This window comes from Dasypus novemcinctus, chromosome 9 (assembly GCF_030445035.2).
Source record: "Dasypus novemcinctus isolate mDasNov1 chromosome 9, mDasNov1.1.hap2, whole genome shotgun sequence".
In the NCBI taxonomy this organism is placed as follows: domain Eukaryota; kingdom Metazoa; phylum Chordata; class Mammalia; order Cingulata; family Dasypodidae; genus Dasypus; species Dasypus novemcinctus.
Window position 1 is genome coordinate 27,473,001 of NC_080681.1, and position 24,090 is coordinate 27,497,090.

At 37.9% G+C, this 24,090-nt stretch overlaps 1 protein-coding gene and 1 long non-coding RNA gene across 3 annotated transcripts in view; one reads left to right on the forward strand and one right to left on the reverse strand.

The window, feature by feature from the left end:
• The window catches only part of LOC131279706 (uncharacterized), a 29,932-nt gene extending 10,740 nt beyond the window's left edge, over nt 1-19,192 (reverse strand). Inside the window, exon 1 of the long non-coding RNA XR_011649619.1 lies at nt 18,949-19,192. This is a non-coding gene — a long non-coding RNA (uncharacterized lncRNA). The remainder of the gene's footprint in view (nt 1-18,948) is intronic.
• The window catches only part of DPYD (dihydropyrimidine dehydrogenase), a 982,193-nt gene continuing 977,151 nt past the window's right edge, over nt 19,049-24,090 (forward strand). The window contains exon 1 of one of the 2 annotated variants that reach the window (XM_058303142.1): nt 19,049-19,383. In XM_058303142.1, coding sequence (XP_058159125.1) covers nt 19,345-19,383 — 39 coding nt within the window. In that variant the 5' untranslated portion in view covers nt 19,049-19,344. The remainder of the gene's footprint in view (nt 19,384-24,090) is intronic. The other variant, XM_058303141.2, reaches the window with a different exon arrangement.

The window sequence follows — 24,090 nt, forward strand, 5'->3', positions numbered from 1 at the left end:
CAGCGTGAAAAGAAAGAGCAGCCTGCCCAGGAATGGCGCCGCCCACACTTCCCGTGCCGCTGACGACAACAGAAGTGGACAAAGAAACAAGGCGCAGCAAATAGACACCAAGAACAGACAACCAGGGGAGGGGGGAAATTAAATAAATAAAAATAAATCTTTAAAAAAAAAAATTAAAAAATAAAAATAAAAAAATTTTTGTTAATGTGTTGTATTACATTAATTGATTTTCTTATGTTGAACCACCCTTGCATATCTGTAATAAAATCCACTCATAGTATATAATTCTTTTAATGTCCTGTTAGATTCTATTTGCAAATATTTTGTTGAGGATTTTTGCATCTATATGCATAAAAGAAATTGGTCTGTAATATTCTTTTCTAGCAGTTCTTTTATCTGGCTTTGGTATTAGGGTATTGTTGGCCTCATACAATGAGGCAGATAGTATCCTCTCCTTTTCAATTTTTTGGAAGAGTTTGAGAAGGATTGATAATAATTTTTCTTGGAATGATTGGTAGAATTCACCTATGAAGTGATCTGATCCTGGGATTTTGTTGGGAAATTTTTTATCGTTGATTCAATCTCTACTTTTAATTGGTCTGTTGAGATCTTCTATTTCTTTTAGTGTCAGTGTATGTTGGTCATGCTTCTAGAAATTTGTCCACTTTATCTAGGTTGTCTAATTTGTTTTCATACTATTGTTCATAGTATCCTTTTATGATCCTTTTTATTTTTGTGGGGTTAGTAGTAATTGTCTTCCCTTTCATTTCTGATTTTATTTATTTGCATCTTCTCTCTTTTTTCTTTGTCAGACTAGCTAAGGTTTTATCAATCAAAAAAATCTTTTCATGGAAACTACTTTTGGTTTGGTTAATTCTCTTTATTGTTTTTTTAAAAAATTTCAATTTCATTTATTTCTGCTCTAATAGTAGTTTTTTTTTCCTTCTGCTTGCTTTGGATTAGTTTGCTGTACTTTTCTAGTTCCTCCAGGTGTGCTGTTAGGTTTTTGATTTTAGCTCTTTTTTCTTTTTTCTTGTAAGTATTTAGGTCTATAAATTTCTCTCTCAGCACTACCTTCACAGCATCCCATAAGATTTTTTTATTTTTATTTTTTAAAGATACTTGGATTATACAAATGTCACATGGACAATATCGGGGATTCCCATATTCCTTGCTCCCCACACCTCCCACATTTTCCCACATTAACAACATCTTTCATTAGTGAGGTACATTCATTGCAATTGATGGACATATTTTGGAGCATTGCCCCTAAGCATGGATTAAAGTTTACCGTGTAGTTTACACTCACTCCCACCCAATTCTGTAGATTATGGCAAGATATATAATGACCTGCATGTGGTTGTTGCAGTGTCTTTCAGGACAATTTCCAAGTCCCCAAAATTTCCCTGTATTATACCTATTTTTACCACTCCCTTTCCTCAGAACCTCCAGTGACCACTCCTTCCACATCAATTATATATTTTTTTCCATTGCTAGAATCACAATAAGTTTATAGTAGAATACCAGTAAGTTCTACTTTAGTCCATAGTTCATTCCTCAATCCTGAGGATTCTGGGATGGTGATGTCCACTCCACCTCTAAAGAGAGAGGCCTGTGATCCCATAGAGCCAATGAATGGGACTCTCTTACTTACAGCTGTAGACTTTCTCGGTTCCTTGGTATGGAAAAGTAAGAATACAATATATCAAAACTTATATTAAATGCAATTGATTATACACTTAAAAAAACAACAACAACTTATGGGTCAAAAGAGAATTCCCAACATGGTTGAAAATACAATGATGGAAATTTTCTTTTGGCTCATAAGATTTGATATATTGTGTTCTGACTTTTATTCATTTAGAGACATTTACTGATTTCCCCTGTAATTTCTTCTTTGACTCACTGATTAAGACAGAGTTATTTAACTTCCATGTGTTTGTGGATTTTCCAGTTCTGTCTATTATTGATTTTCAGCTTCATTCCACAGTGATCAGAGAAAGTGATTTGTACAATTGCAATCTTTCTAATTTTATTGAGACACGTTTTGTGACCCAACATGTGATATATCCTGGAGAATGATCCATGTGCACTTGAGAAGAATGCATATCTTGCTGCATTGGGGTACAGTGTTCTGCATATGTCAGGTCTCATTCATTTATCATATTATTCAAATTTTCTGTTTCCTTATTGATCTTATGTCTACATTGAAGAGACTAGTGTATTGAAGTCTGCAACTATTATTGTATAGGTTCTATCTTTCCTTTCAATTTTGCAACTATTTGCCTCATATGTTTGGGACACCATGATAATGTGCATAAATATTGATGATTGCTATTTCTTGGTGGGTTGTCCTTTTATTAATATAGAGTGTCCTTATTTGTCTCTTATAACAGCTTTTGACTCAAAGTCTATTTAGTCTGATATTAGTATAGCTACCCCAATCTTTTTTGATTACTATTTGCATGGAATATCTTTTTTCAACATTTCAATTTAAACCTATTTGTCTTTGGGTCTTAGGTGAGTTTTTTGTAAACAACATATTCTGCAACTCTGTGTCTTTTGATTGGAGAGTTTAATCCATTAGCATCCAATGTTATTACTGTAAAGGCAGTTCTTACTTCAGTCTTTTTGTCCTTGCGTTTTGCATGTCATATCTTTTCTTTCTTTTTTTTTTTCTTGTTTCTCCTTTATTGCAACCTTTCTCTGTACAAGTGATCTTTTGTAATGTATCTGATTGATCTCTTTCTCATTTCTGTTTCTGTTTATATTTTAGATACTTTTTTTGTGGTTACCCTGGAGTTTATATTACATAACGTACATTTATAATTTGAAAAGATACCAACTTAGCTTCAATAGCATACATGTTCTCTGCTCTCATATTCCTCCATTTCCCCTCTTAATGTTGTTTTGTCCCACTTTATCACTTCATATATTGCATGTCCATTTTCAGGAAATATATCATTTTTTTGTTCAATTGTATCTGACTCTTACCGAAATTAAACAGTAAAACTATATATTAAGGATAATGTATCACTGGGTTTTGCATTTATGCTTTTAGTTACCCTTATTGATAATTTTCATTTGTTCACACTACTCCAAGTCACTCTCTCCTGTCTTTTCCTTTCAATCTGCTGAATTCCCTTACTAATTCTTTTATGGCAGGTCTTTTGTTGATAAATTCCCTCCATTTCTGTTTACTGTAAATACTTTAATCTCCTCCTCACTTCTCAAGGACAATTTTGCTAGCTATAATACTTTTGGCCAACTGTTTTTCTCTTTCAGTATCTTAAGCATATCAGACCACTCCCTTCCCACCTTCATGGTTTCTGATGAGAAAAAGGCACATAGACTTATTGAGGATCTCTTGTATGGGACAAATTACTTTTCTCTTGCTGCTTTCAGAATTCTCTCTTTATCTTTGGCATTTGACATTCTGATTAATGTGTGTTTTGGATAGGTCTATTAGGATTTATTCTGGTTGGAGTACATTGTGCTTCTTGGACATGTAATTTATGTCTTTCATAAGAGTTGGGAATTTTTCAGCCATTATTTCCTCACATATTCTTTCTGCCTCTCTTCCTTTCTCATCTCCTTCTGGGACACCCATGACATGTATGTTTGTATGCTTCATACTGTCATTTAAATCCCTGAGAGACTGCTCATTTCTTTCTATTCTTTTCTCTAACTGTTCTGCTGATTTTATGATTTTGATTCTGTCTTCTAGGTTGCTGATTCTCTCTTTGGCCTGCTCAGATCTGCTGTTGTATGCCTCTAGTGTATTTTTAATCTCTATTAATGTATTTTTCCTCTCATAATTTCTGTTACACTTATTAAAATATAATTTCAAATTCTTCTTTATGCTTGTACACTGTCTTCTTAATATCCTTTATCTTTTTATGATATTTTTCTTCATCTCTTTGAATTGCTTTATGATATCTGTTTGAACTTCATTGGTTATTCTAATTATATGTCTCCTCTGAAGTTTTAATTTGTTCCCTTGACTGTGTCATATCTTCTTGATTCTTAGTATGCCTTGTAAATTTTTGCTGATGTCCAGGCATGTGATTATCTTGATGAGTAACTATGAATGTCAGTGTCTCCCTCTTATTTAGGATGTTAAAGTTCTTCTTTGATACTTGGTCCAACTTATTCTAGAACTTTAGAATAGCCAATGTCTAAATGATCATATTTTCTAAGCTCGTTCTCACCTGGTTCTTGCCCTAGATATGAGGTACAATTTTTAAGGTTGCACTTTTTGTATAATTGCTTCATCTCCAGAAGAAGACTTCCTTCCTCTGTTCCTTCTCCAGGAATCTTGTTCTTTTCTGTGCATAATTTTCTCTCAAGTTTCTATGATTTGTTTAAATTCTCTTCCTTGCTCAATGCCCTGATTTCCTTACTCCCTTCAGTTCTGGAACCCTCTTGTCTTTTTTCCCCTCTCTCTGTGAGGTTTTTCTCTCTGGTTTCTTACCTGTTAGGGCATCCTTCCCCAGAAAGCCAGATGGAGTAATTCCAGAAAGATGTGACACTCCAGATAAGTCCATTTTGTGTTTGGATGGTTCAGCCAACAGAAACTGGATTGAGTGAGCACCACACCTGCCACCTGCATTTCCACTATGGTCTCTCTCTTTTTTCCCCCATCTGGGGGCCCTTTTGTATGCAGCACTCCTCATAGGCTTGTGTTCCTCCCTGAGATTCTATGGACTTGGGTCCCTGTGCCTGGATATGTATGGGGTTCCATCACTGCTGTAAGTGGCTCTACATTCCCCAATGGGATGTGAGAGGGATCTAGGCTGGTATCTCTGTGCAACTCCAAAGTGCATGGGACCTAGTAAAGAGGAGGGAAGGTATATCTGGGATGGAAGTTTCATACCTCATATTTTTCTTTTTTCTTCAATTCACCATTTGTGGAATCCTTATGCAGTTTCTATTATCCTCCAGAATTCTTAGCTAGTGAGGTTTTTTTTTTTTAGGAGGTGCCAGTGATTGAACCCAGGACCTCATACATGGGAAGAAGGTGCCCAACCACTGAGCTACATCTGCTCCCCAATGAGAGTCAGTTTTTTTCATTTGTTTGGTTTTTAGGAGGTACCAGGGATTGAACCCAGGACCTTGTACATGGGAAGCAGGTGCTCAACCACATGAGCTACATCCAATCCCCAGCAAGCAGGATTTGTCCTTTCAGTCAGTGAATCTCTGGGTAGTTTTTTTTCAGGGGATGTCTAATGTCTCCAGCCCTATTGTTTTTGATCCAGGATATTATATCTATAATCAGATAAATTGTGCTATGCAAGGGCAGGAATGAGAAAAATCTACAGGTAGCAGAAATTATTGGGAGGAGTTTCATGGAGAGGGATAAATTAAATAAGGTGAACGGTTTGATGGCTTAGATTAGGGGTAGAGATAAAAATGGACAACAATCCAGATGAGGGCAACAACAGGAGAAAATGAATACTGAGACAAAAGGAGTCTGGCTTGAGTTTAGAACAGTGAGGATAAAGCCCTAACTTTGTCCTTAGTCTTTCTGTTATCTTTTAGGAGAGTCAACACTGTGGCATAACAGGAATAGTCTTTTAAGATGAATGGACCTTACCACAAAGAAATGAGCTTGAGAACACTGACACAGTTCACATATGCCTCAGACAACTGTCTTCAGCCAGTAAAGCCATCCAACTGTGTGAGACTTAAACTGATGACCTTGAGGTGAAAGGTTCTATTATCACATTTCTGACCACCAAGAATCACCAGGTTTCTTTTCTTAATATTCTACAAGGTATTTATTTTTATGGCTATAAAGTCATACTTAGATTTGCAATGATATTTATTACTATCTTGCAGAGTATTTTAACCAATGTTAGTTCAAATCAATTTTCGAGAAACTTTCCAGCCAAGGGAATTGCAAGCTAGCTGGTTGACATTGGAGGTCAAATACTCCAGGGTATGGGTCTCAAATCACTTAATTCTTACAGCAAATTAGAAATGGAACTCCAGCTGGTGCTAAAGAATAAGCAGACTTGCTGTATAAGGACAAGCTGCTGCTTAGATTATTCCTAAAATAAAAATATGCGACTCAATTTCCCCCCAATCTCATTCTTTCAGAGTAAAAGCTTTCTTAACAGCAGCCAAAATATGGCCACCTGATTTCAATATATAAATCTTGCCAAGGCATAAAAATGAAATATGATTTAAACAGCAACCTGTAATCTCCTGTTGACAACCAGCTGTGCCTCCTATTAGTATTAATGGAAGTTACACAGGCATAATAAGAAGGAGGGAAAAATGCCACCTTATGCCTTTTGCACACCTTAACATTTTTACAGCAAGTCTGATTACAAGGGTTTACTTGAGCAGCAATTAAACACTGATTGATTACTAAGTACAATTTGTATTCTAGGCAACATGCAAATGGCAAAGAAATTCTCAGATAGGAAATGGAATAAATTTTTCTCACATCAGAGGGAGAATCACATTTTTCAAATAGAAAGGTTTTCTTTTATGGAGGAAAGAAGTTCACTGTAAGTTTTTTGATTATATATTTTTACCCAAAGACAATAAGCCTTGATTCAGTTTTAGAAAGAATAAATAGAATGATTTTTGTAAATTGTACTTCCCACTTCACCTTTAGACTATAGCTCTCTTTCCACGATAAACCATATGGATGAAAAAACATAATATTCAATCAAAATTATACTGAATTTGGCTATAGTCACAACTATAAACATGATTTTTTTCATCAGATTTTGGCAGTGCAGAAATAATGTCTACTTTTAAATTGAAAGTAAAGTGAAAGGTTGATTTATCAAATGTCCGTCATTTGCCAGACACTATTCTAGGTGCAGGGACTATTGCAGAGAATAAGAAAGAAAACAGTGCTTTACTCACAGTACTGGTGATTTAGAAGGAGCAGCTGACAATAAACAAGTATACAAATACAGCTCTGATGCCAGTGTACATGTAGTGAAGAAACACGATCAGGAGAAAGAGATGGCCATTGATTGGGTGTGTGTGCCTATGCGTGTGTGCATGTGGAAATTTGTGTTTAGGGATAATTGATGGGAAATCTGTGACAGAGCTTATCAAATAGGCAAGGAATTGACTATATGCATAATACATGTATCATATATGTAATCACATAAGTAATACAAATACATACATATATGGATTTCATTGTAGCACAAAAAACCATGACATAGATATTATCATTCCCTCCACTCAGAGAGAGAGAGAGAGAGACAATCATGTGTGGGAACATAAGGCTTTATTTCTCTATTTCAAAGCATATAGTAAAACAGAAGGAATATTGAGTGAAGGAGTCCTGGCAAGAATCCAGGATCTGCCACCCATCACTTCTGTGAAGATATAGAATTAACCTTACTAAGCCTCAGTTTTGCCCTCTCTGTAATAATTAAATGTGAAAATGTAAAGAACCTAAGGCACTGCTTAGCGAAATAGGAATTCAAAAAGTTAGTATCTTTCTTCATGAAGAAAACTAGAAATACACTTTATAAATTATGCTGCATTCAAAACAAAAACAAAATCCAAGTTTCAAGGGTTGTTTTAATAATTCCTTCAAAGAGAAAAAAATATGTATCAGAAACTCTAATAACATACAAGTGGCAGTTTCTCTATTTTTACATTCAGATTATTGTAATGATTAAATCAGAAATTATGTGTAATGTCCTGGGCATATTGTAGGTGATCAATACAGGCAGCTATTTTTATTAGTGCTAAGTAAAATTAATGATTAAGCATGCATGGTTCAACAGAGGATGCAACCCAGCAATCAATGGTAGTTAAGGCTAGTACAGATGGGAAGGTGGCTCTGTCCATATACTCTAGTCATTCATTATCCAGCAATAACAAGTGTGGGCCAGGAAAAATCTTTGCCTAGAACAATAGTGGATGCCAAGATCCTAACCGCTCAATACAATCTCTCAGAAAGAAACATTTGGTGGCCTTTAAATAGAAAGTATGATGCCAAAAGAATGCTTTTGATTTCACATTTTTAATCTCCAAATTGCAAATTGTTATGTCGAAAAATGTTTCTTGACTGAAAGATGCATTATATTCTTTAGGAAGTAAAAATCAATACTGAAATTTGTTACTGTTGTTATAACCGAAAGGTGGTTCTGGAGGGAACAAAAAAAATCATAAAACCCTCAAGAAACAAACTTTTTTTTATGTGTGTGACACAGATGGTTGGAATAAATTATGGGACTCAATAAAAAGCAGTTCAATTTACTTAGTTTTAAAATCCATTTGGACATTTATCAAAGATCACACTGTGAAATATATTTGTGCTACTCGGAAGAGTCACACTAATCAGAATCTCCCAACCAAACTGCCCTCACTCCTCAAAAAAAAAAAAAAGGAAAAAGCTAGAAGGAGGACTTTCAATTAAATCATAAAACAAGATGGTTGAATTTACAAACTAGGTGATGACTCATCTTGAGCAATAATGAAATAAGTATACTGAGTGGTAGATACTTTGAGCTTTTCGATATTTGGTTGCCTTACAATTTAAATCCTAAATTTGAAGATTTTTCTACATCAACAAAACAATACTTTTTTAGGAATATTAAACAAACTGAGGCACTCAATTTGAATGCGATACTAAATTCACCTTTCCCCCCTAAAGACAGTAAGGAAATAAAATGTCCTATTTGTTCCCTTATCTCAAAAATAAAACAAATGGCAGTTGTATAGATACTTTGAAAGAGATGAATTTAACAGTATGTGCTTTACTTAATGTAACTTGCAAACTTGTAACTATGTTGTCATCCTAATGTTATTAATATTGCTTTGCCGAGTTATATCAGGATTTTAAAATTCTGAAGAGAAAGCTACTAGAGGAAACCTACAAAATCTTTACCTATTAAAACAACATTAACTGCAAACAAGCTTATTTTTTTTTCAAGGTTTATTTTATTTCTCTCTCCTTCCCCCCAGTCCCCCGCCCCCCGCGCCAGTTGTCTGTTCTCTGTGTCCATTTGCTGCGTGTTCTCTCTGTCCACCTCTGTTGTTGTCAGCAGCATGGGGAATTTGTGCTTCTTTTTGTTACATCATCTTGCTGCGTTAGCTCTCCGTGTGTGCAGCACCATTCCTGGGCAGGCTGCTCTTTCTTTCGAGCTGGGCAGCTCTCCTTACAGGGTGCACTCCTTGCGCATGGGGCTCCCCTACGCGGGGGACACCCCTGCGTGGCACGGCACTCCTTGCACGCAACAGCACTGCGCGTGGGCCAGCCTCACACGGGTCAAGGAGGCCCGGGGCTTGGACGGCGCACCTCCCATGTGGTAGACGGATGCCCTAACCACTGGACCAAGTCTGCTTCCCCATTTTTTTTTCTCATTGAACAAAATGTAAGATTCCATTGTTGGTGAGAACGAAAGACAAAAACATTGAATACCAAATATCTTTTTCAAGGACCAGAATTCCACCAGCAAATGTAATTCTGTAAACCTTTCACTCTCTCTTTCTCTCTTTCTCTCTTTCTCTCTTTCTCTCCGTGTGTGTGTGTGTGTGTGTGTGTGTGTGTATGAATGTTTTTTGGAGAGAAATAGGTGAATAAATATTACAGAAGCTGCAACAAATCTTTGTGCACAGACATATCAGAAGAAAATCAGATGAATAAGCATGAGTTAACTGTAAAAATAATATGCATTACAAATATGGCTGCATTTTTATACTCGGTATGCATTTATAGCAATATATACAACTATATGTATTTATGTATGTGTGTAGGTATATATATATGCTTGTATATAAGTAGTATAATATCTATGTATACATATTCATGAAATGGTACAAACATATAATAGATCATTTCTCTAAGAGAATATTAAAGTATACCAGGAATGGTTATTCTGCCTAAGATACCAACTACAAAATAATCTTTCCTTTGCACTCTGCAAATCAAGTGCAATACATAAAAAATAATTTGATAAAATATCCAATATATAAAGAGAGAATAATTGGAATACTTGAAAAAACAAAACTAATGCAACTCTTTGAATGAGCTCAAGATAGGAAATAAGGAAATGGGAAATATTTTATAAATATGTTGCAAATACACAGGTACTTTGCATGGATGTTTGTAATTATCAAATATTGTCAAGTGAGTTGCAAAAACAAGAATGAAAACAGGAAGCATGATTCAGAGTATCTGTCTCTGATTGGCACACATGATATATTTTTATTTGTAACATCAAAAGATGCACTGGGGTAGTTGCTACTGGGAAAAGACAAAGGAAGTTGATTTTTAATCTGTTTGTTCATTCATTCAACATATATTTAGAGCATTCTTTATTGCCGATACTATGCAAGCTGAGGGATTCAAAGGTGAATAGGACATTGTCTTTTTTCCCTTGCACAGTTCTCTGGTTGGCAGGACAAACACATAAAAGTATCATATGCCAATCACCGGTCCAGACACGGAGGAAACAGTGAACAAAGCAGGAAAATGACCCTTCCTCTTCGGAACTTACATTCTAGAAGGGAGGAGGCAGATAATGTACAGACACATAATTAAAACAAATCAGAGGTCAGGTTCTATTAAGTTATGGAGAAAAATAAAGCAGGGAAGGATGGATAGTGAGTGTGAGACATGGGGGCTGAAATTTAGAATTTGGTAGTTGGGGAAGGCCTTCCCAAGAAGGTGGCAGAAGCCGGTGAGTGGTTAGCCAACACAATATCTGGTGGAACATCACTGCTGGTAGAGGGAACAGTAAGTGGAAATACCTGCATACGTGATATTCGTGTGAACAAGAATAGCAGAATGCGGTGAAGAGAATAAACAAGCAGCTAGGTCATATAGATGCCTCATAGGCGACTGTTAGAACTTTTACCTACTCTGAGTGAAATGGCATGCCATGATGAGTTTGGAGCAGAGGACTGACAGGATTATTGTTTTAAAAAATTAAAGTAATCAAAGGATTCAGGCACTTATTTTGTAAGTGGACCTTATTCAAACATAGAGTATTTTGTCTCGTTAGATAAAGCTTGCCAATTTCTATAAATTAAAAAATGTTCACCCAGGACTATGATATTAATAATTATTTTACAAAGAATAAAAGGTAGAACATTATAGGGAATATTTCTATTCAGTTTTTCATATAAAATATTTCATTTAAGAATTACTGAGTGCCTAATCTATACCAAGCACCCTCGTAGGAGTAATGAGAATTTTATAGGCATGCATATATACAAATTAATACAAGGTATATGTATTTGTGCATTTGCTAATGACGCAATGGGAATTTTAAAAATAAATTCTACTTTTGCCTGTAATTCACTAATATATGTTACTTGTCCATGTATATTTAGAACCTATGATTCGTATGTTCTTTGATTTTTGTCAATATCTCTATCACTACTATTCTTTTACAGCTTCATTTCTAGTGATTGTATAAAATTGAATTGTACGGATTCACCAGTTATTAATCAATTGTTGTGGGACATTTATGTTGTTCTTTCTTTATTTTTGCTTTGTAAACAATTTTGTGATGAACTGCATTTTTAGGTAAATTTTGCATACAAACATAATTGTTTTCTTAAGGTATAATATCAGAACTGAAATTGCTAGTGCAAAGAGAATGCACATGTCTAAGGTTTGACTATATACTGCTAAACTTCCCTTTCTATATATGGTACCAAGTGTTACTCATAGAACCTTAGGGACCCATTAAATTTCCTATACCTTCCCAACTTGATAAAATCTTTGCCAGTGTGATAGGTACAAAATCATGTCACACTGCCTCAGCAGCTTCTGCCACCTTCTCGGTAAAGTCTCTTCAACTACCAAATTGGCATTTCTTTGATTACTATCTTGATTGACACAATTTTCATATTTTTATCAACTACTTTTGTTTCTTTTTTATGAATTGGCCATTAAAGTCCTTCATCTATTTGTGCATGTGTGGAAAAATTTTCCCTTTAGGCTTTCTACATTCTGCCATGTTCAGAGAGAAAAATAATAAATATTTATCTGCAGTGAAGTTTTAAGAGAAATATGTAAGACTGATTTATAAATATTTATATACCTACCATGTACTAGGTACTGTGTTAGGCATGGAAGATATAAAGATAAATAAGACCCACTCAAAACCACCAAAGACTTCACAGTATAGTAGAGGTGGTGATCATGAAAACAAACGGCAGAACAAGAACAGCATGTCATTCATTATTCAGATGATTAAAAAATGGATTACTATAGTTCCATGTTGGAAAAGAGAAAGATAGTCATTAATTTTGATGCTGAAATCCTTCCGGGATGTAGGTTTTTCTTTCCAGCCTCTGATAATACTTCATTAAAAATATAGAGATCTGCTTTTACAGCATTACAAAATGCTAAATAACAACATTAATTATATATGGCAGGAAATTCATGGTTTTCCTTTTCATTGACAATGATGTTCACCACCCAGGCTAGTAAGGGGAGGAAACAACTGAGCCCATCCCTAGAAATCACTTAACTTTGGTTGATTTTCACACACTATTTAAGTATATGAATATGCAATTTCACATACACAGCAATCAGAGTGATAATTCAAAACACATATTTGATCATGTCAGTTCTCTGCTTTAAAAATCTTGTAAAGCTTCTCATTTCTTATAGGATAAAATTTCAAATCCTAAACAAAGACTTCAACCCAGAATGACATCTCTGCAGCCTCCCTCTGTGGCACTCCCCCCAGCTGCCAGAGCTAGAGGCCTACTTTCCATTCCATCAGCCTATTTCTAGGCCTTGGGGCCTTTGCATGGGTTACTCCCTCTCTAGAAAGCTCTTGAGCTTCTCCTTTTTTGCTTTCTTAACTCTTAACATCCTTCAGGTCTCAGTGGAAAAGGTCATTTTGTGAAGGAATCCTTCACTGGTTTCTCAGGTTCCTCTGCTTGAAAAATGCCTTCCTTTTCCCCCTTGATATCGTTATTCACAGTAAATATATTTATGTGTGATTACTGAGAAATGTTCACCTCCCTGACGACTCGGCAAGCTGCTCAAGTGTAGCATCTACTTCCATTTTGTTCACTATGTTTCCTCCAGTGTTTTTCACTGTATCTAGGCAGACCGGGGAAACACATTTATCTGTGATGTGAATGAATGGGTTAACAAATGTAGGTATATATCATAATATTGAAAATATTATGAGATTTTATTACAGGACTCAATTTTACATCCAGATAGGAGAGTGATTAAATAGGTACATTTAGCATACAGAATTTTCAACCAGTTAACATACAATGGTGATGATGCAACACAGGTTCCCTAGAAAGCAAACTCTAAGATAGAAATTTGCACACAGAAAATTTATTGGATAGTGCTGTCTGGATCAATACCTGTGTGGGTTGCTGAATGAAGCAGAGGGAGAAGCTGAACTCTCTTGAGTCCTGGCATATGATTCCTTGGAGTCCTTCGGAGTTGGGACGTCCCTTCGAAATGTCTTGAATTGAGGCAAGGGCTAGGATTTTATACTGCTACATCAGCTAGTCATTGGGTGTTTGCTATTCCTGGGAATGGGCAGGAAGCTTGGCTGAGATTGCTCTCTTCAGCCAGGGGCTATTTCCTGAGAGACACTCAGCAGAGAGTTGTCAGCCTCCAACATTTCCGGCAGCTCAGGTAATAAGTACTTGGCCTTGAAGGGATTGGGTGAGGCAGCTGGATCTCGGGGAGGGGGGGGGGAGGGGGGGAACCGCCGCATTCACTACCGGTGACTAAAAGGAACAATGACACATTTCTAGCAAGGTTCCAACTCAATCCCGGATATAAATGCACTTGAAATTACGAGACTGCAAAATCCCAGCAAGAAAACAAAGTGACAGCTTTAATTGTAAAGTTTTTGGAATTATGGTGACTTTTGGTGGTGAGAGAGAAGTAACAAGCTGGAGGAGGAATAAGGAGAGAAATTCTTTCCGTGAATACTCATACTGAAAGATATTTTCCCCCACTATAAACCTTCCACTCAAATTTCACTTTATCAAAAGCTTTCATAGACATCGTATACCAATGGCAATTTCTCAGAGAATGAGCATTGGAGAAATATATCTTTAAATTTTTAATGCTTAAAATTATATGAAAGTTTGCAATTTACAAAATACTATTCCATACATTTTAACTTTTGACTCACAATAACCCCCTTCAATTAAACCAGTTAAAATTGCTAATTGGCAATGAAAGTTTTTTGGGCTAGTACAGTTGGATGACAGGGACAATGTCTTTCTTGTCCACTGAGGCAGCACTACTTCTTAAAACAATAGCATTCAATAAATTATTATTGAACTAATTCCTGAGAGGGAGCTATAGTTTCTTTGAGTTAGCTGTGCTTTATATGACATTTGTGGAATTTATGGAAATATATATTCATATGTAACACACATTTATGTGTATATACAGGAGAGATAGTATATAGAGTAGAGTGAATTATTCCCTGTTTATACAGAAAATAGAAAGTAACCTATATCTTATATTTGTTTGGACCCCAATAATTTTCAGTTATTATCCTCTTGGTCAGTATGGATAAAAGTTAATTTGAACTTACAACAATCAAATGGGAAAAAAATGGGTCTCATGACCAAATTCTTTGCCTTATTGGGAGAAAACCACCTTACTAAGCTGTCAAGTGTCTGAAAAAAAATTGTTTAATGTTGGACTACAGGGCAAAATAAAGGCATATGGAAATTTAAATTTTATTGTGTTTCTATGTTTGTGGTACTGAATTACTGTTCAGATGTGAAATTAAAGATCATTCCTAAGCCTTAATTCCTTCTATGGAAACAGTAATAATAATATTCACTTGTGTAATTTAAACTATTAGATTGAGACGCCTTTTGGTAAAAAGCTGTCTTTCCAAAGCTCAGGAAAATTAATGTGGCACACCTGATATTTGACTGTGCTTCCAGATGGAGGGACAGCTTGACAAATGCCATCATAATTTAAAATTTTAAAAAAGTTCAGTGCAAATGCATTTGCAGTAAGCTTTTAACAGCTTGGGTTATTTACAGGTACAACTGTGCTTAATGTGGGATTCCAATGGATTAAAAACATTATTAGATTCAATCACTGATCATAGAGTATAGGTAGAACATGTTAGCAATATGCCTCAATTCAAAATCTCTGAGCAGGATACATCTCTTTGATGGGGTAGGAGAAAGGTGGTAAAATAGAATTTGAATGTTAATATTGGTTGTTGACTATCACAGAGGGAGCTCTTGCCTTTGGAAAGACAGCATATTTTGAATTTAAACTCTATGGTAATTTTGAAGAATAATAATCATAGAAAACAAATAAGGAAAGTGGCTAACTCTTTTTTAAAAGACAATTTTATTGAGGTTTAGTCACCTAAACCCATCCAAAATTTACATTTAATGTTTTCTGACATAATCAAAGAGTTGTGCATTTATCACCGCAATCAAAGTTAGGGTATTTTCATTACTCCAAAAAGAAAATCCCCCACACTTTAGCAATCACCTCTCAATCCTCTATCCTTGCCTTGCCATGTATATCTGCTAGTCTAATTTCATCTCTGTAACTTCAATTATATTTACACTTTATAAAAATGGAGTGAAACAATATGCAGTATTTTGTGTCTGGTTTCCGTCCCTTAAGATAATTTTTTTTTTACAGTGGATGAAATAATATTCATATATTACTGTTCACCACAGCCCATAATTTGCTTTAGTTCAAATACCACCCTATTATTAATATCTTGTGTTATGAACATACATTTGTTCTGATTCATGAAAGAACATTTTTATATTTGTACTATTAACCACACTCATCATCTGTAAAAGGGTTCACTGTGTTATACAATCCCATGTTTCATCCTTCAGCTTTTCTTCTAGTGATACACACAACCCTAAACTTTCCTTTTCAACCACAGTTATACCCCCATATTGGCACTGCTAATTACATTCAACAGTGCCTAACTCTTAAGTAAACCTGAACACTTGTACTCATGAAACAACTAAAGTATGAATTTCTAATGGGTAAGATGTGTTTTACAGGGCAATTTGAAAGAATCTGTAAGTCTATATGCCTGAGGTTAGGAAATTGAACATTGAACATTAGGAAACTGAACATTGAACATTACTGGTTAAATTGGAGAAGGAATAAATATAGTATAATTACATATATATCATGTTATATATATACTTCATATATAATATACCCTCTTCCTCCTCCTTCTCTCTCTCTCTCTCTCTCGTTTCCAAGAAAATATATATGAATTTGGAGGTAAGTTATGGTTATAGGAAGATATAATAGTTCTGTAACAGAAATTGCAATTTTGGAAGATTTCTCATGAAAAAGAATGTGGTTAATTTGATACATTTTAACCAGGAAGTCATTGATAAATAATGTGAAGAATACAATAAAGTGAAACTGAAGTGTCTAAAATGAACTACTTAGGGCATAAACCAACTTCTGTATTTACTATGTTAATTCATACACAAAGTATTTTTGCTCTCTTACGTTTCAGTCCTGGGCTAGGATCTGTGTACCAAATAGAGAACCAAACCAAATTGGGGTCTCTCTTCCTGGAGTTTGCATTTTAAATGGAGGACAGAAATTAAGCAAGCCACACTTAAGTAAATCTACAAATAAACCCTGACAGGGTTATGAAAGGGAAAATGTAGGTTGCCATGAAAGAGAACTACATAGACAGAATCTAATTTAGTTGGGGGTGGTCAGGCAAGGTTTCTCTGACCTCTAAAGAATGATTTAGGGGAAGGGGATGTGGCTCAAGCAACTGGGCTCCCATCTACTATATGGGAGGTTCAGGGTTCGGTTCCTGATGCCTCCTGGTGAGGGCGAGCTGGCCCGCACGGAGAGTTGACCCAAGCAGAGAGCTGGCACAGCAAGATAACACAACAAAAAGATACAGAGGAGAGACAATCAGAGATACAACAGACCAGGGAGCTTAGGTGGCGCAAGAGACTGAGCACCTCTCTCCCACTCCAGAAGGTCCCAGGATCAGTTCCCGGTGCTGCCTGGGAGAAGACAAGCAGACACAGAAGAGTACACAATGAATGGACAGAGAGAGCAGATGACAGCGGGGGAAGGGGGGATAAATAAACAAATCTTAAAAAAAAATGAGTAAGAAGAGTATTCCACTCCACGGGAGGAGGGTATGCAGAAGGAAAAAAATGGTTGGCAAAGGGAAGACTGTTTATAGTTGGAACATAGCAAGTGAAGGTGAGAGTGGCCCACAGTGAGGTTGGAGGGGAGGGGAAGGGCAGGTTGTTGAGAGGTCATTCTAAGGAGTCAGTGTTTTATTCTGACTATAGTGAAGCCACTGAATGATTTATACTGGGAGCGGGGAGGCGATGTGTGTGGCATGAGTCAATTAATACTTTTAAAACTCAATCTGGGGAAGCAGATGTGTCTCAAGCGATTGAGCTCCCACCTATACCACATGGGAGGCCCATGGTTTGGATCCCAGTGCCTCCTAAAAGAAGACAGCAAGCTGGTGCGAGAGGCAGGCATGGCAAGCTGATATAATAAGAGACACGAGAAGAAAAAAAGAAAACATCATGAGAGCTACAACAAAGCAGGAAGCGGAGGTTCCTGGAGTCTCCTAAAGAGAATGAGCAAGACAGCAAGCTGACGCAACAGGCAGCTATGGAAGTGACTCAAGCAATTAGGTGCCTCCCTCCCATATCAGAGGTCTGGGGTTCGGTTCCCATTGCCTCCTAAAGAAACAAGGAAGATGAACAGACACAACAAGTGCAAAGAATGAGGGGGTGGGGAGAAATAAATAAAATAAATATTGAAAAAAAACAACAACTCGATTTGGAGTGGAGATGGAAAAGAGTAGAAGCTGGAAAATCAGTGCTTGAACCTTGGTGGAAGCAATGAAGATGGAGAAAAAGAGAGAGATTCAAGATCTGTTTAGTAGGTGGAATCCTGGGAGTTTGAGGATAGAGTAAGTGTGGGAGTAGGGAAAAGGGAGTCTAGAAAGACTCCAAGGTTTCTGTTTGACTTTCTAGTTTCTCTTATTGATTCAAGAAGAATACATCCATTCCCTACTAAGTGCCAAGTTCTAGAAGATAATGGGACTGCTTGTTGAGAGAAGCCTTCCTCCACCACTCAACAAGAGTGACCACTCAACAAGAGCGACTAGCTGTGCCCCCAGTTACTGTGTCATATTCCTCTTTTATCTTCCAAACAGGCATTACAGACTCTTGTTATTTTGCTTATCTGTTTACTCTGATTATAAGCTCCACAGAGAGATGTTCTTGAAGACTCTATCCAGAGACTCTAACCTAGTGGCTTGGCACATTGAAGACGCTCAATAATTATTTGTTGCATGAAATGAAATGAACTAATGAAAGAGTGACAATGAAAGAGGAAAAGTTATGCTCACAATCTAGCCAAAAGGATTGAAAAAATGTGATGGAAATCTTTACAGAAGTAGGCAGAATGCTGTACGGGAGAGGAGAGGAGCTAACCAGAGGAGAAAAGAGGGAGGCCAGGAGTCCACCGGTTATCCTTATAGATGAGAACATTGTCTGGATTGGGGACGTGTCTAAATGAATTCGCTCCCCTCTTTCTAGCAACACTAGGGTAAACCGCAAAGAACAACTCCTGAAAGGGACTTCATATTTTAGAAGAATCTACTTTTAACAAAAAGAGCCATTAGGGTGGATTGTCCTGCAGAAACACAACCTTGATTTTGAACCACCCACAGACTTACTGCAGGCTGTTCTGGCTGGAGATGCCGGAGCTCGCCTCCCTCCGGGGGACTGCAAACTCTCAGAAGATCCGCGCCCCTGCACACCCCACAGCGTCCGGATCGGTCCCCCGCCCGCCTGTTTGCCGGAGGGATGGAGGAACATCTACAACCTCATCCCTGAGGAGTTCCTCAAGAAGCAGTCGCCCATAAAACAACGTTTCTGCGAGCCGCGGGCTTCTCGCTGAGGAAAGAAAAGGGACAATCGGCCGGCTCGGCTTACCTTTAGCCCGGGAGCGCCCTCACGTCTGGCCCCCGCCCACCCGGCTCGGCCTCTCTCCGGTTACGGAGCGCGTAAGCCAGTCCCCGGGACCGACGCGCACCCCGCTCCCCTTCCGCCCGCAGAAGGAAAGCACCGCGAGGTCCAGCCGGCGGCGGCGGGGGCGGGCAGGCCGGGAGAGGCGGCCCCAGGCCCGGCTCGCTCCCCGCGAGCCCCGCCTGCTCCGCCCGGAGCAGCAGCCCCGAGCGCGCAGCCCCGCCTTGGGGGCGTCGCCGCCGGGAACCGTCCAGCCCCCGCGCCGCGGACCCTCGGCTTTCCGTTTCCACCTGCGCTCCGGGAAGGAGCTGTCACGTCGGTGTCTGGAGAGAGGCGCGGAGAGGCTCGGTTCCAGGCGCTGCCATGGCCCCTGTACTGAGCAAGGACGCGGCGGATATCGAGGTAGCGACGGCGCGCGGCCGGCCCGGGGCGGGAGGGGGCCCGGCTGGCCTGGGCCGCGGAGGCCCGCGCGGTCGCCGCTGCGCCGGGAACGGAGTGGGAGACGAGGGAAACTTTGCCTCAGCTGGAGCTCTGCGGGGGGAGGCGGGTGAGCGCGGAGCCACAGCCCAGCCTGGAAGGCGGACCGCGCGGTGGAGGGCTTCCCCGGGACTGCCGGGGGTGCCTGGTGGTTGGGACTTGTCTGTTTACTTGGAGGGGTAATAAGAAAGCCAGTTCTGTCCTGCCCCGAGTGGCGGTGACAGAAGAAGCGCCAGTTCTGAGAGAGGTGGACTCCGGAGGATAGGAGCGCCCGTTTCCCACCTGATCTACCCCCTCACTTCCCCATTTGCGCCCTCAGTGTTAGTTTGGGATACCTGTCTGCTGCCCTCACCTCCAGTACTGCTGAATCTTGCTATTTGCAAAGGTGAAGAATAGAAAGAAAAGATCTGTGTATCAAGCAGTCCCCGCCAGCTATGGTAATACTTGTGAAATAATTTAACATAGGGAAGAATGGAGCAAAGTATTGAGAACACGCAAAATGCAGTGCAGCCAGGAAAACACACACACACACACACCTGTAATCTTCTCTCCTGTGAACCACATTTGATTCCCTCTTTCTGTAAAAAATTAAAAGACTCATCCTTCTTCCTGTGGAATAAGGTCCTACCTGACTGAAATAACCCTTTCCTTTGACTTCTCCCTAGTACTGCTATGTATGAGATAAACATTTAATTATAAACTGTGATTTTAGACATATCAGCCCAAGGTCGGTAATCTGAGCTAAGACAAACTGCTTTTTAGTTTGTGTGTGTATGTGTGTGTGTGTGTTTTGCTTGGGACTTCTTTTTCTGAGACCCCTACCCTGATGGAACATGTGTGTGTGTGTGTGTGTGTGTCTGTGTGCTTTCTTTAGAAATAAAATTTTCCTTTCCTTGCTCCTTTTGGTGCAATAATGAAAAGACCAAAACCACCTGTTTGCAGAATAGCTGCTTATGCCACATTTTGCATAATAGCTGCTTATGCCACATTAATTGAGTGAACTTTGTGTTTAGTTGTATTTGGGGGAGAGTCCATTGATTGATTTGAAAAACTCATTTTGACAACAAGAGCCAAAGTATATCATGTGAACAACTCTAATTAGTTTACTTGTGGTTTCTCTTTTGTATAGTTTTACCTTTTTATATTGATCAATAATTTTAAGCCATTGATTTTTCATTGTGGACAGGCTAAAAGATACTTTTCTTTTTCTATATTTGATTTATATAATTTTTTATTCTTAGTCTTTGTGAGAATTAACCAATTTTTTTTGTTTATTTCTTTACTAAGTCAAATAGCAAACTTCTGACAGCATTCAGGCAGAATTGATATCAGGGTCAGAGTCTGGGAGGAAGCATGGCTTTTGTAATTTCAGACTGGTGTATTACCTACTTAAGTGATTTTTTTCCTGTGTATTTCCTGTGCAATTGTCTTTGATATCAATTATTATCCACATTTCACTAAAGACAAAGATGCCATTGAATCTTTCAGTGACCAGCTTGATCTCATGTTATTTTAATCAAGAACATTTATGAAATCTGAGCCCTCACTCTACACAGCTCAATCTAACGTTAGTCTATATGGCCACTCTGCTTGATATTACTTATAATATAGAATAGTGGTGTTCAAACTTTTTCAGCTTTTAGGTAGTTCATATATGCAACACACTTTAATCAGTAACATCTTTCACTGCACACAATACCTTATTTTTTCCCTCAAAGTAATATCCATGGTTCATGAACTAAAAATACCATGAAGGAGCGTGAAATCATTCATTAAAATATAATGCAGTGAGGAAAAATACATTAAACCTAGAGGAACCCATTCAAGCTTATATGTCTCATTTGATCTTACTGACTCACCAAAGTTCATATTTTTGTGTTAAAGAATCAGTGAATTATGGATGCTCAGTTTTCTATCAAATTCTAATGCATACATTAGATCTGCCTTCCTTGAACAAATTCATTGAAACCATTGTCTAGAGATTGATCTTACTGCCACCATTGCCTTAACCTCAGATACATGGAGAAGCAGGTAATCTTTTAAAAATTATTGGTATGAAAGAGTGCATGTTCACTTGATAAATTTAAAAAGACTAGAAGGTAATGGCAACAACCTACTATAACAGTGATTTAATTTTCCCTGTGAGCTACAGGACCTCAGATTTCAGTGATGTACCCAAAGAAATATCTTTGTTTCTGGGGAAAAAAGTTATTGAGGTATACAAAGTTGTTTGGGTGTTCACTCCATAATTTCTAGCCTCAGCCTAATATTGCATTTAAGGACTGTGAGCATGGAAAACAATCAGAAGGTCACTAAACTCCACAGCTGGAATATCCCTGGGTTTGAAGATATGCATAGTTAGAATTTGTTACTTGATAACAGAACTTGGCTCCTATACTCAGAAACTGTTTTTGTCATTGTAGTAACAGTAGAAGTTGTGAGAAGTCGAGTTTCCCTCCTATCCCCAATGTTGAGGTGGTTCAGACCTTGGTTCTGTGGAGCTAACTGTCTGGAACTACGGTCTAGCTCTACCACTTTTTAGCTTGTGAGGCCTTGGCCAAGTCACCAAGTTAGTAAATTCTCTGAGCCTCAGTTATATAATCTGTTAAGGAAAAGAGTAACTATAAGGATGATAAATGAAACAAGTCAAGAGCTTCTGGTCAGGAAATTGGGAAATGTTAAACAAAAAAACAGATAGAAAAAGCAGCTAACTCTCAGGAAAATCATTGAGATAATTAGTACTCTAAAATTCTTCAGCAATAACTATGCACTTTAAAAAAATTAGAAAAGCTGTGGGTTTTTAGAAATAGCATGTATAAAATACAGGTTTCCCATATATACCACCCTACTATTAACACCTTGCATTCGTGTGGTACATTTGTTACAGCTGATGAAAACAATTTTATAATTGAATTATTAATATAGTCTATGCTTTAAATAAGGGTTCACTGTGTTGTGTAGTTACACTGATTTAATTTTAAAATTTTGTTACTAGGACCACATATACATCTAAACATTTCCCCTTCTGCCTGCATTCACATATATATTTTTTAGTGCTGTTAATTACATTCACAATTTTGCGTTATCATCACCCCTATCTGTTATCAAAACATTTCCGTGGTTCCAAATGGAAGCTCTGGGCATTTTAAGCTTTAACTCCCTATTCCTTATCCTCACCCCATCCCATATATGCTAGGTTCTGACTCTGAGATTGCTTATTCTAATTATTTCATATCAGAATGAGAGCATACAATATTTGGCCTTTTTTGTCTGGCTTATTTCTTTTTTTTTTTATTTAAAGATTTATTTTTATTTATTTAATTCCCCTCCACTCCCTCGGTTGTCTGTTTTCTGTGTCTTGTTTCTTTGTCCTCTTCTGTTGTCAGCGGCACGGTAAGTGTGGGCGGTGCCATTCCTTGGCACGCTGCTCCCTCCTTCGCGCTGGGCGGCTCTCCTTATGGATGCACTCCTTGCACGTGGGGCTCCCCTACGCGGGGGACACCCCTGTGTAGCAGGGCACTCCTTGCGCGCATCAGCACTGCGCATGGGCCAGCTCCACACGGGTCAAGGAGGCCCGGGGCTTGAACCAGGGTCCTCCCATGTGGTAGATGGACGCCCTAACCACTGGGCCAAAGTCCGTTTCCCATTGTCTGGCTTATTTCACTCAGCATGATGTCTTTAAGGTTCATCCATGTTGTCCCATGTATCAGAACTTCATTTCTTTTTACAGCTGAATAATATTCCATTGTGTGTACATATCATTTTGTTTATCCATTCATCGGTTGATGGGCACTTGGATTGCTTCCACCTTTTGTTAATTGTAAATAATATTGCTATGAACATTTCTGTGCAAATATCTGTTTAAGCACCTGCTTTCAGTTTTTTCGGATATATATGAAGAATTGGGACTGCTAACTCATATGGTGATTCTATGCTTAAATTTCTGAGGAATTGCCAAATTATCTTCCATAGTGGGTGCACCATTTTATATTCCTGTTTTTAGCTGTTTCTATTTCTCCACATCCTCTCCAACACTTGTAATTTTCCTTTTCTTTAATAGTAGCCACTCTGTTGGATGTGAAATGGTATCTCATTGTGGTTTTGATTTGCATTTCTCTAATGGTGAGTGATGTTGAGCATGTTTTCGTGTGCTTTTTTGGCCATTTGTGTATCTTGTGAGAAATGTCAATTCAGGTCTTTCGCCCATTTTTTAATTGGGTTGTTTGTCTTTTTGTTGTTGAGTTGAAGGGTTTCTTTACAAGCATACCTCGGAAATGTGGATTCTAATAGTACAATATCAGCAATAAAGTGAATTTTGCAGTAAAGCAAGTCACATGAATTTTTTACTTTCCCAGTGCATATAAAAGTTATGTTTACACTGCTCTTTAGTTTAAGAGTGGAATAGCATTATGTTAAAAAACAATATATCTACCTTAATTAAAATGTGGCACAGAGACATGAAGTGAGCTGCATGTTTTCTACATGCTGTTAGAAAAATGTCAGTGAAAGACTTGCTGGATACACGGTTGCCACAAACCTTCAATTTGTAAAAAGTGCAGTATCTGTGAAGCATAATAAAGCAAAGCACAATGAAACGAGGTATGCCTGTATATATTCTGGACATTAAGCCCT